Here is a 15,206-nt window from a genome sequence, read left to right as displayed (position 1 = left end):
TCAGGAGCAGTAAAGAGATTATTTGGCAGCAACTCTACGTCTGCAGTAGTGTATTCCTCCCTTCCAGGCCTTAATACACAGTTCCTAGGGAACATTTCATCCAGTTCTCTCTACTTCCAACCTCATGATGCATTAAACCCTCTTAGAAATAGTTAAAAGAACCAAGGGCAAGGAAATTTCTTCTATGTTTTATCTGAAGTAGGAAAGGAATTAAATGTTTGTCTTGTATGAAGTCTCTACAAATACTTTTGGAGACCAGAATTTCTGCTTCTGCTAGCAGAACCAGTTGGATTCAGAAACAACCACAGCAAGAACTGGCAATTGGGTTGAAAAGTAAGAACAGCCCAGTCCTACCCATCCTTTCTTTCTTCTGTACTGAACTGCACAGGGGAGATACCATCACCACACTGGAAATATTTAAAATAGGAACAGACAGATCTATGCACATTAATCTGGGACAGGGTTTCCCCCAGCACATGCAACAGCCCTCCCATTCATTTTGTACCATACCATGTGTGTGTGGTATTGACTGGCATTCCTGTGAAAGTCCCGTCAACACTCTGCATGCTTCTCAATATGTTAAAACTGTCCTTGCACTAAGTTCAACCTTCCTTAAACAATACAGCAGCTAAAAGAAAGCATCTGAGAACTGGAGTGCTGAAGTATGGAAGTTTGTTTATATATAAAAAAAAAATTACAAGGTGTTATGAAGAGAATTTATTTGGTCAACAGAAGGAAACCCAAACAAAACACTGAATTTCTGCCAAAACCTGCCAAAACCAAGAGTGAAGACAAATGCAGGACTGTTCATAACCCTTTTCCCTCTCCTGTCTCACCCAAGTTTTTCAGATTAATCACACCAGTAATAAGTCTTGGAGACTGGGGGCTTTTAATTTCAGTCTTCAATTTAACTCCATCTCATCGCATCTGAAGTGAAGGAGGTGGAACTGAAATGAAAATGCTGCTTTGAAAAAACATACTAACTACTAGTAAAATCAAAGATATTCCAAACTGCACCACAGACCTGCTTTGGTGCAGCTTGCTGCTGCAGAGGAACTGCTGGTGCATATTACAAACTACACATGCTACAGAGATACACCAGACACAGTGGGCATGAACTGAAGGAAGAATTTTAGTTGTGACCTTCCTCTGTTGCCAGAAAGGCACATGAATGTCACAATTAAAACAGCATCAGGTTTCTTTGCCCTGGCATGGAAATGCTGCTTAATACAAACTACAGTCCTTCAGCACACATGATACGTAGCAGCAGTGCTTCACAGAAAGTCCTTGAAGTGTTCAGGGTACCATTTTCTAAGGAGTCACCAGTATTGAGGGGCCAATTCTGCCTCTCTTACACAGACCACTTGTGTGCCTCACTCCGCCTGGTCAGCTATTAGTGGGGCAAGCACAACTGACCAAAAGTAAAGAGTGACAGAAGTGGAGCCAAACAGCCTGGACAGATGGATGAGTACACACAGAGGCACATCTAACTTGCCTACGTTTAAGCTTTGCGCATGTGATATGCAGGTGGGCACTGGAAAGCTGCACCTAAAATAAATATACCCCTCAGGGCTGCATGGCTTCCACACCTCCATATACAGTGTACAGATGTACAGTCTATCAAACTAATACATCTTCTTTAAAGTTTCAAACCAATTACATGCTTTTTATGAGAATGGCAAAAATCACTGTAGGCACTGGCCCCAAGAGTGCTTTGTCCTCTTAAGTTTCTCTTCTGCTGAACAGATCTCTAGCAGACAGGGACACATCAGGCTTCTCCCCCACCCCCTTCATTAAAACATTTTTCTACATAATTTTGCTTTAGAGTCGAATTCCTGCCAGACAAGTATCGGTCTGGAATAAAAACTTCCTGCTTTATTATAAATCTTTGAAAAAGAATTCAAATGGCTGGGCTACAGTAATTCGATATGTTGTATCTTGGCCAGTGGGCTCCTGGTTCTCAAAAAAATCCAAGATTAGCAGACATAACACTTCAAGCTGTGCTGTGTTAAACAGGATCCAAATGCTACTACATTAAATAAGACTGAGAAATAGGACTACTCAATTTCCTAAATGGGAACAGCAGACAATTCATATAGTCTTTTTCTTTTTCGCATTGTTTTAAGTTTTCCTAGTTCACTGAGTATGGACATAGTTATGTTTCTTGCAAGCATGGTCAAGGCAAGTGGGTATCAAATAAGTGAAACTATGACTTTAGACAGGTTTGATATTACTGTCCCTGCTATTACTACTTGACAACTGTATGCAGGTAGAATGGACTGTGACCATCACTGACAGACAGTGTAAAAGGAACACAGGGCAAAGAAACATGCTGCCCTTGCTGGCCTCTGCCCCAAAGCCCAGCCAAAACCAAAATCTGCAGTTTGTTCTTTCAGCAGCACAACCTAGTGAGGCACCTGTCCCTACAGCTCTGTGGCAGGTCAGAGCACAGTCCAGGTACTCACAGCTTAAGGGGAATAATGGGCCAGTATTTGGGCTGCTTTTTGTCACAGTTTCTATCAAAGATAAGCTGCATGGCAGCCTCCATTGCCTGGATTTTGGCAGCTTCAGCACCATACAGTTTCTTCATTTCTGCCATTCGCCTCTCCCCAGGTCTTTCTGCAGGTGGCTGCACAGAACGCCCCATCCTTTTGTGAAGGTCTTGATCAGCCTCCACGTACTGGTGCTCAGCTTCCAGCTGCTGCTGTCTCCCTAGACAAATAAACCACAAGAGATGTAAATTACTGAGCTATCAACCAATCACATTTTATTTTAACTTTTTAAATATTACATATTCAAATTTGTGCTGGGTCTAGAGGGACAAGATCCACGCATTCTAGGGTACAGCCAGCTCCTGCAACTTACAAAACAAATCGCATATTACTTATCCTGCCGTGCTCATTATGCATAATGACAAATTTCTACTAAGCAGCATGATAAAGCCAGGCTAGAAAAAGTGGGGAGAAGGGAAGAAGATCCTGGAACTGAGTCCTAAAACTGCAGAAAACACTGTATTAGTAATAACAAGTAAAAATCAGCGTTGATTCATTTCTCCCCAACATACACATGCCCTGAAAAGAAAAAACCAAAAAACCAAACCAAACCAAAACGCATTAAAAAAAAACCCCAAACCCAACCTGAGACAGTTGGTTTCCAAAGTAATGACTTAGGAGCTAAGTAAACAATGCACAGGACAATGCAACTTTAGCTGAACCATAGCCAAGAGAAAATGTAATCATTTACTACTCTATGAAAATGAACAAATCGGTCTGTCATGTAAGTGTCTGCCATCAAGCGCACCCAATGAAACACAGCTGTAAGCACTGTGTTTAGATAAACTAGCCAACCTCATTCATTTCTCAAGACTTGCAAAGTTCAAAACTGACAGCCTTACTGCTATTGCTTTAAAGACAAAACAAAACAGCACCCAACATAAATCCCTGCATCACATCTTTTAAAGAGGATTTAAAACAGTTCAGAGAGGTGAAACATTTGGACCAATTTGTCATCAAAAGTCCTCTTTGGTAAGCCCAATCTGGAAGCAAGAACTTGGTTTTGCATGCTCAAACATACCTCCACTTCCTGGGTGCTGCTCTGATGGATAATAATGCTCTATACAGTTAAAACAGTGAAGTGCTATGCAAGACTCCCCTCTTATGGGGACATTTGTATAAGATGAAAAAAAAAATCACCTGGCAGTTGTTGAACTCCTTCACCTACTAATAACAAATGACAGTTCTCAAAACTGCATCACAGAAACAGTTCACTACTAAAAAGAGCAGGTTTTGGTTTGTTTTTTTTTTTTTTTTAAAACATTAAAAGGGACAGTGTCTCTACAGCTCAGGATGCATTAGTTACATACAGGACATGCTTCTCAGTGTTTGGTGCCATGTACCTCTTCCCTCCTTCCCCTAAGAAAGAGATTTAGCTTTCACAAAACACATGACATCTGCAAACCCTAACGCAAAGTTAAGTATCCTGACATATCTGTGTCAAACATCTGCAGTTTATTTTTACACTGGAAAGTACTGTACTGAGCAGCCAACTGACTGTCTGTCAGCCTTACTAAATGAACTATCTCCTGTTCCTCATTCACAGAAAATAGATATTTTAAACAGTATAATCAGAAACTTCAATTCTGGCATCTGTTTGTATGAGAGTGGCACAGAAAGCTTTTGTCCTGTCATTTCAAACACCATCCACAGTTCTGTGTTGGTAGTTGAAGGGCAGGAGTGCTTGAGGGGTTATTAGAAATCTATTCAAGAGAGATGTTTCACCTTCTGTGATTTTGCTTTAAGGGCACAGCCCCGAAGTGTGCTGCACTGCCAGAATTCATGAGGAAACATACATTAGAGTCCATATGTGTTTTTGGAAGAGTCAGATTTATTTGGTGTCCAGCCATTTCAACCAGAAGGTCTGAATTAAAAGAACTAATACTGCCTACAGAGGGCCCAGCACTATGAGGACCGGCTACAGCACTAAGGCTGTGACTACACAGGTCACCTGCATCCCATTGAAATAGACTCACTGGGACACCAGACTGCCCACAACTAGGTAACACGCTTTTAAGCATGCACTTGATGCAAATTACACTGAATACTGTTAGACAAAACCCAAAAATCTATGCTGGAAAACCAATGTTTCCCACTGTAGGTTACACAGCAAAAGTCTGGCAGGGCAATGAATCAAACCCATATTTGTTGACTCTCTTGTGCCACAAAGAGAATTCCTTGTACTTCCGTATTGCCCATGGAAAATTTTTACTCATTAGTGTCGTAGCTGCAAGCTAGAGACAGCTGCTTCCTCGCTTGCTTGCTGTAGAATACTCTCCAATAGCTCATTGCACACAATAACACTTAAGAAAAATTAATTTATCTGGAGATAGGTAATGAATTCTTCTGTTTGGAAATTAAATGCGCCTCTAGCAGACGCTTTATGATGGATGAGTGGATTACAGTTTAGTGTGCATCAGTCTCCATTTTGGAGCACACAGTAGTTCATAAACCCGCAGATCCTAATGTTAACAATCAAAATAATAATACCAATTTAAATTCCATTCTCAAAATTACCTAACGAACATCTGGAGAATATGTTTTACTTTACACTAATCAGATGTACTGCCCTTAACTTTCTAACCTGACTTTTACTATTCCATAGCCACTGGTTAGAAAATTCCCAGAGTAATTCTATTACAGAGTCTCAGAGACATAAATCAGGTCAACAGAGTCCAGGCAGAGGCTGGGGACAGAAATCTGCTACAGGGATCCACAGTTTCTTGTACCAAAGGCTGAATTTGAGCATAGAACATGGCAGCTGTTGCCGGTAATACCAGCGTAGCTGTGTGGAGTATGTTGCAGTTTCAAACCAGTGATTTGTGGAGAGATAGTACCATGACAAACTCCACTGTTAGTGATGCCGCTATTCGCTGTCATGGACAATCAAGGAAAGAGAAGCCATGCAACCAAATCATAGAATCATACAGTCCCAAGTTGGAAGGGACCTCAAGGATCATCTGGTCCAACCTTTCTTGGCAAAAGCACAGTCTAGACAAGATGGCCCAGCACCCTGTCCAGCAGAATCTTAAGAGCATCCAATGTTGGGGAATCCACCACTTCCCTGGGGAGATTATTCCAATGGCCATTGTTCTCATTGTGAAAAAATTGCCTCTTCTGTCCAATCGGAATGTCCTGAGGAGTAACTTGTACCTATTACCCCTCGTCTTTTCCATGTGACTCCTTGGAAAAACTCCTTTGTAGCCACCCTTTAAATACTGGAACATGGTGGTAAGGTCTCCCCTAAGCTGAACAAACCCAACTCTCTCAGCCTTTCCTCATATGGTGTGCTGGTTTTGGCAGGGATAGAGTTAATTTTCTTTATAGTAGCTAGTATGGGGCTATGTTTTGGATTTGTGCTGAAACCAGTGTTGATAACACAGGGATGTTTTAGTTATTGCTGAGCAGTGCTTACACTGACAGAGTCAAGGACTTTTCTGCTTCTCACCCCACCCCACCAGCAAGCAGGCTGGGGGGGGCACAAGGAGCTGGGAGGGGACACAGCTGGGACAGCTGACCCCAACTGACCAAAGGGCTATTCCATACCATACATGCATCATACAGCTGGGGGAAGAAGGAGGAAGGGGGGGGACACATTCGGGATGATGGCATTTGTCTTCCCAAGTAACCATTATGCGTGATGGAGCCCTGCTTTCCTGGAGATGGCTGAACACCTGCCTGCCCATGGGAAGGAGTGAATGACTTCCTTGCTTTCCTTTGCTTGTGTGCCTGGCTTTTGCTTTCCCTATTAAATTGTCTTTATCTCAACCCACGAGTTTTCTCACTTTTACCCTTCTGATTTTCTCCCCCATTCCACCAGGGGGGAGTGAGCAAGTGGATGTGTGGTGCTTAGTGGCCAGCTGGGGTTAAACCACGACAGTCCTTTTTGGGACCCAATGTGGGGCTCGAAGGGTTCAAGATAATGACAGGCTTCCCAGTCCTTATCATCTTTGTGGCCCTTCTCTGGACCCTCTCCAGCCTGTCCTCATCTTTTTTGCATAGCAGGGACCAAAACTGAACACAATATTCCAGGTGTGGCCTGACAAGCACTGAGGAGAGTGGGATAATGACTTCTTTATCTCTGCTGCTGATGCCCTTGTTGATGCAACCCAGCATCCTGTTGGCTTTATTTGCCGCAGCAGCACTGTTCACTCATATTGAGCTTGCTGTCCACCAGGACCCCCAGGTCCCTTTCCACAGAGCCACTCCACAGCCAGGTAGATCCCAGCCTGTGCTGCACTCCTGGATTATGTTTTCCCACGTGCAAGACCTTACACTTGTCCTGGATGAACTTCATAAGGTTCTTAACAGCCCACTCCTCCAGCCTATCCAGGTCTTCCTGCAGGGTGGCTCTCGCTTCCCAAGTGTCCACTTCCCCACTCAGTTTGGTATCATCAAACTTCATCAAGGTACACTTGATCCCATCATCCAGATCACTTACTAAACAGCGTTGGGCCCAATATCAATCCCTGGGGGACACCACTTGTGACAGGTTGACAGTTTGAAAAGGAGCTATTTACCACCTTCTGGGTGCAGCCTGTCAGGCAGTTCCCCACCCACCACACAGACCACTTGTCTAGACCGTAACGTATCAGTTTCTCTAGGAGGCGGCTGCGGGAAACCATATCGAAAGCCTTGAAGAAATCCAGGTAGACAATGCCCACCACTTGCCCCATATCAACCCAGCAGGCTACTTTGTCGCAGAAGGTGATCAGATTTGGCAAGCATGATTTGCCCTTGGTGGAGCCGTGCTGGCTTTCCCCAATCACGTGCTTCATTTGACTTGTAATAGCCCCCAGGAGGATTCATTCCATAACTTTCCCAGGGACTGAAGTAAGACTGATGGGCCTATAATTTCCTGGATCCTCCTTTAAGCCCTTCTTGTAGATGGGGGTGACAGTAGCCTTCTTCCAGTCTTCTGGGACATCCCTCAATCTCCATGACTTCTCAAAGATTACGGAGAGTGGCCTTGCAACGATGTCAGCCAGCTCTATTAACACCCTTGGGTGGATAACATCAGGGCCCATTGATTTGTAGGGGTCAAGCTCCTGTAATAATTCACATACCAACTCTTCCTTCATTGACAGTGGGTCTATGTTTGCATCAACCTGGATTTTTGTTCCCAAGGCCTGGGGCCCAACAGTGCTGGTAAAGACAGAGGTGAAGAAAGTGTTGAGAACCTCTGCCTTTTCAGCATTGTTGGTGACTAATTCACCTCTCCTGTTTAACAGCGCGCCAATATTTTCCTTCTGTTTCTGCTTGTTGTTTACATACCTGAAGAACCCTTTTCTCGTACTTTTTGACATCTCTGGCCAATTTCAATTCAAGCTGAGCTTTTGCTTTTCTAACTGCATCTCAGCACACGCTGGAAACGCCTTTGTAGTTCTGAATGGGTATTTGTTCACTTTTCCATCTCTGGTACACTTCTCTTGGTTTTGAGCAGACTCAGAAGCTTGCAGTTAAGCCAAGGGGGTCTCTTGGTCTGCCTACTTCCCTTACCTTTAAAGGGGATGAACTGTTTTTGTGCTTCCAGAAGAGCATTCTTGAAAAACTCCCAGCACTCGGTAGCTCCTTTATCCTCCATGGAAGCTTCCCACAGAATCTCTCCCAACTGAGCTCTGAGCGAGCTGAAGTTTGCTCTTCTAAAATCTTTATCTTAGTACTAATCTTCAGCATGCTCAGCAGGATTCCAAACTCCACAATATTGTGATCACTGCAGCCAAGGCTATCACTAACCGAGACATTACAAAGAAGGTTTTCTTGGTTTGTGAGTAGCAAGTCCAGCAGTGCTGCATTCCTGGTTGGCACATCTAACATTTGTATGAGGAAGCAGTCCTCTACACGTTCCAGGAACTTGATGGATGACGTGAGCTGCTGCACTGTTCTTCCAACAAATGTCTGGGTAGTTGAAGTCACCCATAAGAACCAGGTTCTGTTGACCCGAAGCTTGCTTACGTGACCCAAATATTGCTTCGCTGGCCTTATCGTCTTGGTTTGGAGGTTGGTAGCAGATGCCTACTGTAAGATCCCCCTTGGAGACAACCCCTCTGGTTTTGACCCAGAGGCATTCGATAGGGCTTCCACAATCACCTTAGTTGAATTCTATACATTCAAAGTTCTCCTTAACATAGGGTATAGGCAAATGGGTGTGTAAACTACTGCTTTTCCAAAAGCAGTATTTCCAGCCAAACAGAGATAAGAAATAGATGACAGCAGAGAAAGTTTTGGCCTGTTGAGATGCACACTAAACTTTCTTTGGTGGGACAGGGGCTGAGAAGTAGAACTGCTCTGATTTTCAGCAGTCTGGGTTCTTTGCATTACCTCAAAATTTACTTTAAAAACAATACAAAGCAATGCAACTTGAGCTAAATGTGCAACTTCGTCTTCATCAAAAAGATGACAACAAGCATCTGACAATGGAAAAAACAAACAAACAAAATTATAAACTGTCTAAAGCCCTAAACCTATAGAGGCAGCAGAATTTCTCTGAAGCAAGCACCAAATATTAATCCATGAATTAGGTAGCAAGGTTTATCAAAACACTAATTCTCAGCCTGCAGCAATGAAGTCCCCAGCTCATTCTCAAATCAGAGTTTCACATTCCAAATTCATAAGTCATTGTGCTGCCAAGTTATAAATGTGAAACAAATAATTTTCACACAATTCTAAGTAGATCCTCTTTCCACTTCACACAGACTAAAATAAATGTGCTTTCTTCTACAGCATTCAGCTTCAGCTACTGGCAAGCTTCCCCCAATCATGGAACAGTATTTTGCTAATGTTCACAAGGCAGGCAGGCAGCTGCAGTGGTGGTTGGTTCCTGCACAAAGGAAAAGCATTGCTGACATTTTCCTAACTGGTCAGTTCCATTTCTTCCCAAAGATACTCTTCCTCTCTTGAAGCTCTTTGCAGAATTAACTTATTCCTATCAAGTGCAGTTCTGCTGGGAAATCATTACCTGGCCAAAAACAGTTGAGACATCTTTTTCCAAATATAGTAAATACCCTTTTTTCTTCATATTTAAGGAATACTGAGATATCTACCTAACTCATACTGCATCCTGGGACATCATCAGTGATTCCAGGCCTTTTGAAAGAGAGTTTTGGGTTGTTGTTCCCACCTCCCATTCCCACCTTTTATGGATGACTTTTAATCTGGGGTATACTAGCTGAAAAGTGAACAAATATAGACAACTACCTCCATCCTCAGCGACTGCCAAAAGCAGGATAAATAGTAACTAGTATCTTAGCTATTCACTGCATTTGGGGCTTCATATGCACACAAACACCCTCTTACATGCTTTCAGTAAAACCATGACCTAAGCCCTTCAAGACATAAGCTATTTTCCCCATAGGCCCTTAGAAACTCAGATGTCTTGTTTGTCTTATTTTATAAAAATGAAAACGTTATATACTTTCCGTAAGTTTGATCTACTTTGCTCTTCTTTCCTTGTAATATCCTTTGAGAAGCTTAAGTAGTAACAAAAAAAAAAAAATCCTGTCTGGAATTCATCCTTTTCTTATTAAAAAAATGCAACCAAACAAAAAAAAAAAAAAAGAAAAAAACCAACCTCAAAACCAAACCCCAAATAAATTCCCTTATTTGGAGAGAAGTCTCCACGGAGAGACTTTTCAACATTAAAAGGAGATAAAAGTAGCGAGGGTAATTACCTGTGTTTTAATGAAGGCACTGTAAGATTCATACGCAGCATTGTGTGTTTTCTTGTACCATTTTTAGCTCTTAATATTTACACATCCAACCCTTAGCTCACTGTAGCCAGTGATCATATGCAATCTGACAATGTTTCTTATACAGGCAGCCTTCTCCACAGCTCTCTAGGTACACACGCTCTGCAGTCCGTTGTGTTCCTGGGCTCTGCCCCACATGATGGTAGTTATGGCAAGAGACCAAGGGCTTGCTCCCCCTAAGTGTCAAATGGCCTTTACTGACTTTCAGTTTCTTGCTTAGTTAGCATATTATTCTTCAAGGAAATATTGCACTTTCCCCAGCCTTGGTCTGTTTTTTCTTTTCCATTATTTCAGACTGACCTATACCTCTGTTCACATATTTGCCTGCTTATTTCAAATTATTAATTATTTTCTGTTACTGCTGCATGTGCACTTTCTGAGCTTTCTCATCTTGTCTTAAATGCTACCTGAGCTGATTTTGAGCTGCCCACACTAACAGAGTTAAAAACACTACCCATTTCTACTGATTAAAAACTCCTAGTTCTCTCTTTGAATGCCACTTCCCACAAGCCTATCTGCTGTGTTAAATATTCTGCCCACACAGGCTTCTCAATGCAAAATGCCGGCTTCTTTATCTCCTTAGAAAAACTAAGTAGTTTTACCATAAACTTAGATGAGTTTTCTGAAGTGATAGCATCAGACCATTTTATTATGCCTGTACTTGCATGAACCATGCACATCATGGGGAAAACCAAAATCTTTGCCTAAAGGAATTCCAACAAAATAAGGATTTAAAGCTGAGGATTTGTAAACAGGATATTCAAGGAGTTTCATTTCTACAGAGCTCTACAGAGCTGTGGATTTCCAGAAGGCTGACATCTCAAGCATTACTCTTTATCAACTGCAAAGCTTTGCAGGACAAGAGTTTCCATCAGTGGGAGCCTGTGAGATAAAAGCAACTGTGACTTACCCCCACATGTGTAAAGAAAAAATATTCTGGGTTGCCGAAAACAGCACAGTCTTGCTTGCTGGAGGGTTACTGTGGAACACTAAGCAACTTACAGAAATTGTGGAAATGTACTGAAAGAAGAGAGTGACAATTTTATAGTGGAATGAACAGCCTCATTCTAGCTGTAAGTTGGCTTGGGGAAAACAGACTTATGTTTAAACTTCTTAAATTTAAAACCTTGTGCTTGCAAAAAATATAACAAAAGGATTACAGATGACACAATGTAACTTCCCCCTTCCCAGGATTAACAGAAGTCTGATCTTCAAAGAAGTGGAGGCAGCTAGGCCGTATCTTACTATGCCCACAGTCTAACCTATACAAAAAAATCAAATGCTGTGGCTTCAAGGTGGCTTGAAAACACTAATTTGGAATAAAAGTGACTTTTTGGGGGAGTAATTGCCTGCAATGATAAGCTCTCAGTCACCAGGGTCACAACCACCATGAAAGAGAACTACCAAAAATGCTGAAGGTATTAAAACCCCAAGATCTACACTGACAAGTTTTCCATCTGCTAGTTGAGGAGGGAATGAGTTAAAAGAAATTGAATATTTCACCACATATATCTACAAGCAATGCAATATTCTCAAGAAAAAAGAAAATGTTCTGTTACAGGCTTTGAAGTAAGAGCAGATGTGATTCCTTGGCAGGCTTGTGGCAGTCTGAAACCATGGTTCCACGGACGTTTTTCTTTCCTCAGCTACAAACCCAGCTTATGCAGTTTCTGCTCCCCTCATTCTCCCTTAGCTGCATGCTGCAGCTCCCAGGCCCTTCAAGGATGCCGCTACTATTGTCTAAGGGGCCACACAATGAATCCTACAAAAAAACCCCAAACCAAAACAAAAAACCCCCACAAAACAACAAAACCAAAACCAAAACACCCAACCCCAACAAGTTATATTTAATCCTGGTACAGTTCAGTGTCTTGGCACCACACACGCTGAACTAAAGGGGCAGCACTGGAGCAGGAGTGAATGGCTGGGAAGAAAAATTGCTTAACCTGGCTTTGGCACTGAAACGTGTTCACTGAAGCACAGCCTGACTGAAAACCTATCGGTAAAAGCAGGAATTAGTCTAAGGCGAGAGAGTGTGCTCCCTAAGAAAGATGCAGTTGCAACAGGCTGTCTAAGCAGACAGCAAACAGATTTTGCAAGTCTGAAGTACTCAGTTTGATACCTTCTCTTTCACTATAATACAGATTTTCTGCACATTTTAAAGAGGACAGCTCTGTAGAAACAGGGCAAAATTACTTATCAAGACAGCAAGAGGAGAGAAACTACCTTTGAAATTAAAATTAACAGAAAGCCAGGAAGTAAGGTTAGAACCAAGGTGTTCCACTTCCAGGTTTGCTACTGGGTGGTACGTATCACTCTCAAGTTAATTAACCACATGCCTCACTGTAAAGAATCTGTAAAATGAATCTAATACTTTTGTACCTGACAGAGAGTTTTAAAGAATAAATTATCTCAAATTATTTTGAAATCCGTGGGTTAAGTAACTGGCAGAAAGTTACACAGGTAACTGGAGAATAAAGAAGCCAATTTCTGTTTTAGAAATAGGATTAAAAACCAAGAAGGGTTGTCTTGTGGTCTCCAAAACAAACTGCCAAAGATCCTAGATGGAAACAATACAAGCCTTCATGTCCATAGTAGTGTCCTACACCAGCAGTAGACTACACTGGTTACTGCCCAGCTAAACAACAAATCACCTTTCTTTTATTTTATTCTATTACCTTCCACAACAAAACCCTTAAGAAGGGATATTCTTATCCCAACCAGAAAATGAACTGAAACAATCAAACCGCATAAACATAAAGCAAGCAGCTAGCCCTGTGGAACCTCAAGTGAAAGCCTGCTCTAGAAATTTGAATGCTCTACATGTAATTCATAATCAGGTATATGTGCATCTAGGATAGAAAACACACAGGTGAGCCCAGTGTAACCAGGGGTCTGTATCACACCAGAGACACCAAGGTGTCCAGACTGTATGCTTGTGCCATCTGATAGAATTAAACAGCCAGGAAGCTGTTGACCGACTGCTGCTGAGAAATTAGTACAGGATCAGGCACTGGCAGCTGCCTCTAGTAAGGATCAAGTCTACAGCAATCAGATTAAATACAGACCAGCTGACTCTGCACTCCCATCCCCCAAAACAACTCCAGTCTGTCGCTGATGGCAACAATGCTGACGCCAGACAAAGACACCAGCACTAGAGTAAACAGAAGGATTACTTAAATCTATATATAACCGTAGCCATATATACACATACATATATGGCACAGTTAGAGGAGACTGAACAAGGAAATGTTCAAATTTAAAAGTGCTTCTTTAAAAGCAAACCAGCACATTGAAAAAACATGAGTTTCACAATCATTTTTTACATGTGCCCTGAATAGAAATTAAGCACATGCACTTGGAAGAAAGCATTCCATGATGTACAGAGCACTAGACAGCCAAATAATACTGAAAGTTTGGTGCTTTCAGGCAAAAAAAAAAAAAAAAAAAAAAGAAGTAGCCTGTACCAGTCTTCTAAATCAATTCGAACTTTACATTGAAATTTCTTTCTTGACTCCAGCCACAGACTACACTGCTGAATTCAACTCTGGTTTATTGTGTGACATGAGAAAACAACTCAGTAACATATGCATGGAAATCTGCAACTTTATAAAAAACATTTGAAAAAAATTTTTGAGAGCAACTTGTAACCATGTCGTTTGATTTTCTGAAAGGAAGCATACTCAGGCTATGAACTGACCTTTCAGTTAACTGGCAGGTCTGTAAGTTAGTATTACTGCAGACATGCAGAATTAAATAACAATCTCTGATCCAGATAAAATTAATTTCAGCAGGTAAATATGCATTTTTCCATGCTGTTAGGAAACTACAGTGTGCTGCCTGACCAATCATTTTGAAAGAGCCATCTGGAAAGAGGGTCAAACTAAAGGAATCAGCAAAATATATCACAACTTGTGAAAGAAAGGGCTGAGGGGTAGCTTTGAAAACTTAGTTTACCTCTGACCTTCTGAGTTTCTCATTGCTCAGTTCAGCATTCTAGCAAATTAAATGAAATATACTTAAATACATGAGGATAACTGCTATGACCAGTATTAATAACACAACAAAAACCACTTGGAAAATATGTCAGAGAAGACCTGCAGATGTGCATCTATCATACCTTCTGCAAAAGGGAAATGTTTGACACTAGAAATAATTTGAGAGTCGGTTGCTGGAGCAGAAGTCTGAGCACTGTCTCCTTTCAAAAAGGCAGCTGGCATCCTGCCCTTCAGAAAGTTAAGTTGTACTTCTTAGCTAGTGGGAGCTCCATGCCTCCCCTCTATCACTTCAATGGGGCAATTCACACATGAAGGAAGTGTTTAAGTGACTTGATGAAGAGAAGTCTTTACATGAGGAGAACCATCACACTAAAAGCCCATCTAGCCTGACAGCCTGTTCACTACAAAGGTCCGTAACTAATGCCAAGGGAAGAACACAAAAGCAGGGAATGCAAATAACTATACATCACCAGCTTTACCTACTGAGAAATGGAGTGATCAAAGGCAGATACTTCTTCCTGCTTCCTCCAAAGCCAGCCAGATGCTCTGCTATCTATCACCTCAACACCTCCTCCACCAACATGTCACACATGATGCAGTCTCCATAGTCTGGACTCTTCTACAATTTTTCAGCCTCCTTCCCACCATACCAGGGGCCAAAAATCCCAAAGCAATGTCAACTGATGAATTTTAAAGTGAGTCTTCCAACCCTTCTTTCTGTTCAGCAACCGCATCAGAAATTGCGGACCTCCTAGAACTGAAGATGCTCTGCAAGGCTTGTGCAGAGTCAGAGAACAGCAGCATTTGCTTGTTAGTATTTGAACAACCATATTAAAATTGAGGCCCAGCATGCTCTTTGGAGACCTACATTCCTTGGCGAAGCTTCTCCAATTTCTGTGAATACGGAG

The 15,206-nt window shown here is 41.9% G+C and overlaps 1 protein-coding gene across 2 annotated transcripts in view; it reads right to left on the bottom strand.

Moving 5' to 3' along the window:
• Positions 1-702: 702 nt before the first annotated feature.
• Positions 703-15,206, bottom strand: part of GEMIN8 (gem nuclear organelle associated protein 8) — a 31,142-nt gene continuing 16,638 nt past the window's right edge. For both annotated transcript variants that reach the window (XM_072849421.1, XM_072849422.1), the window contains exon 5: positions 703-2,712. In XM_072849421.1, the coding sequence (XP_072705522.1) occupies positions 2,462-2,712 (251 nt within the window). In that variant the 3' untranslated portion in view covers positions 703-2,461. The remainder of the gene's footprint in view (positions 2,713-15,206) is intronic.

Source organism: Ciconia boyciana, chromosome 1 (genome assembly GCF_034638445.1).
Source record: "Ciconia boyciana chromosome 1, ASM3463844v1, whole genome shotgun sequence".
NCBI classification, from domain to species: domain Eukaryota; kingdom Metazoa; phylum Chordata; class Aves; order Ciconiiformes; family Ciconiidae; genus Ciconia; species Ciconia boyciana.
The sequence above is the reverse complement of the archived record's forward strand: the minus strand, read 5'-3'. Positions and strand labels throughout refer to the sequence as shown.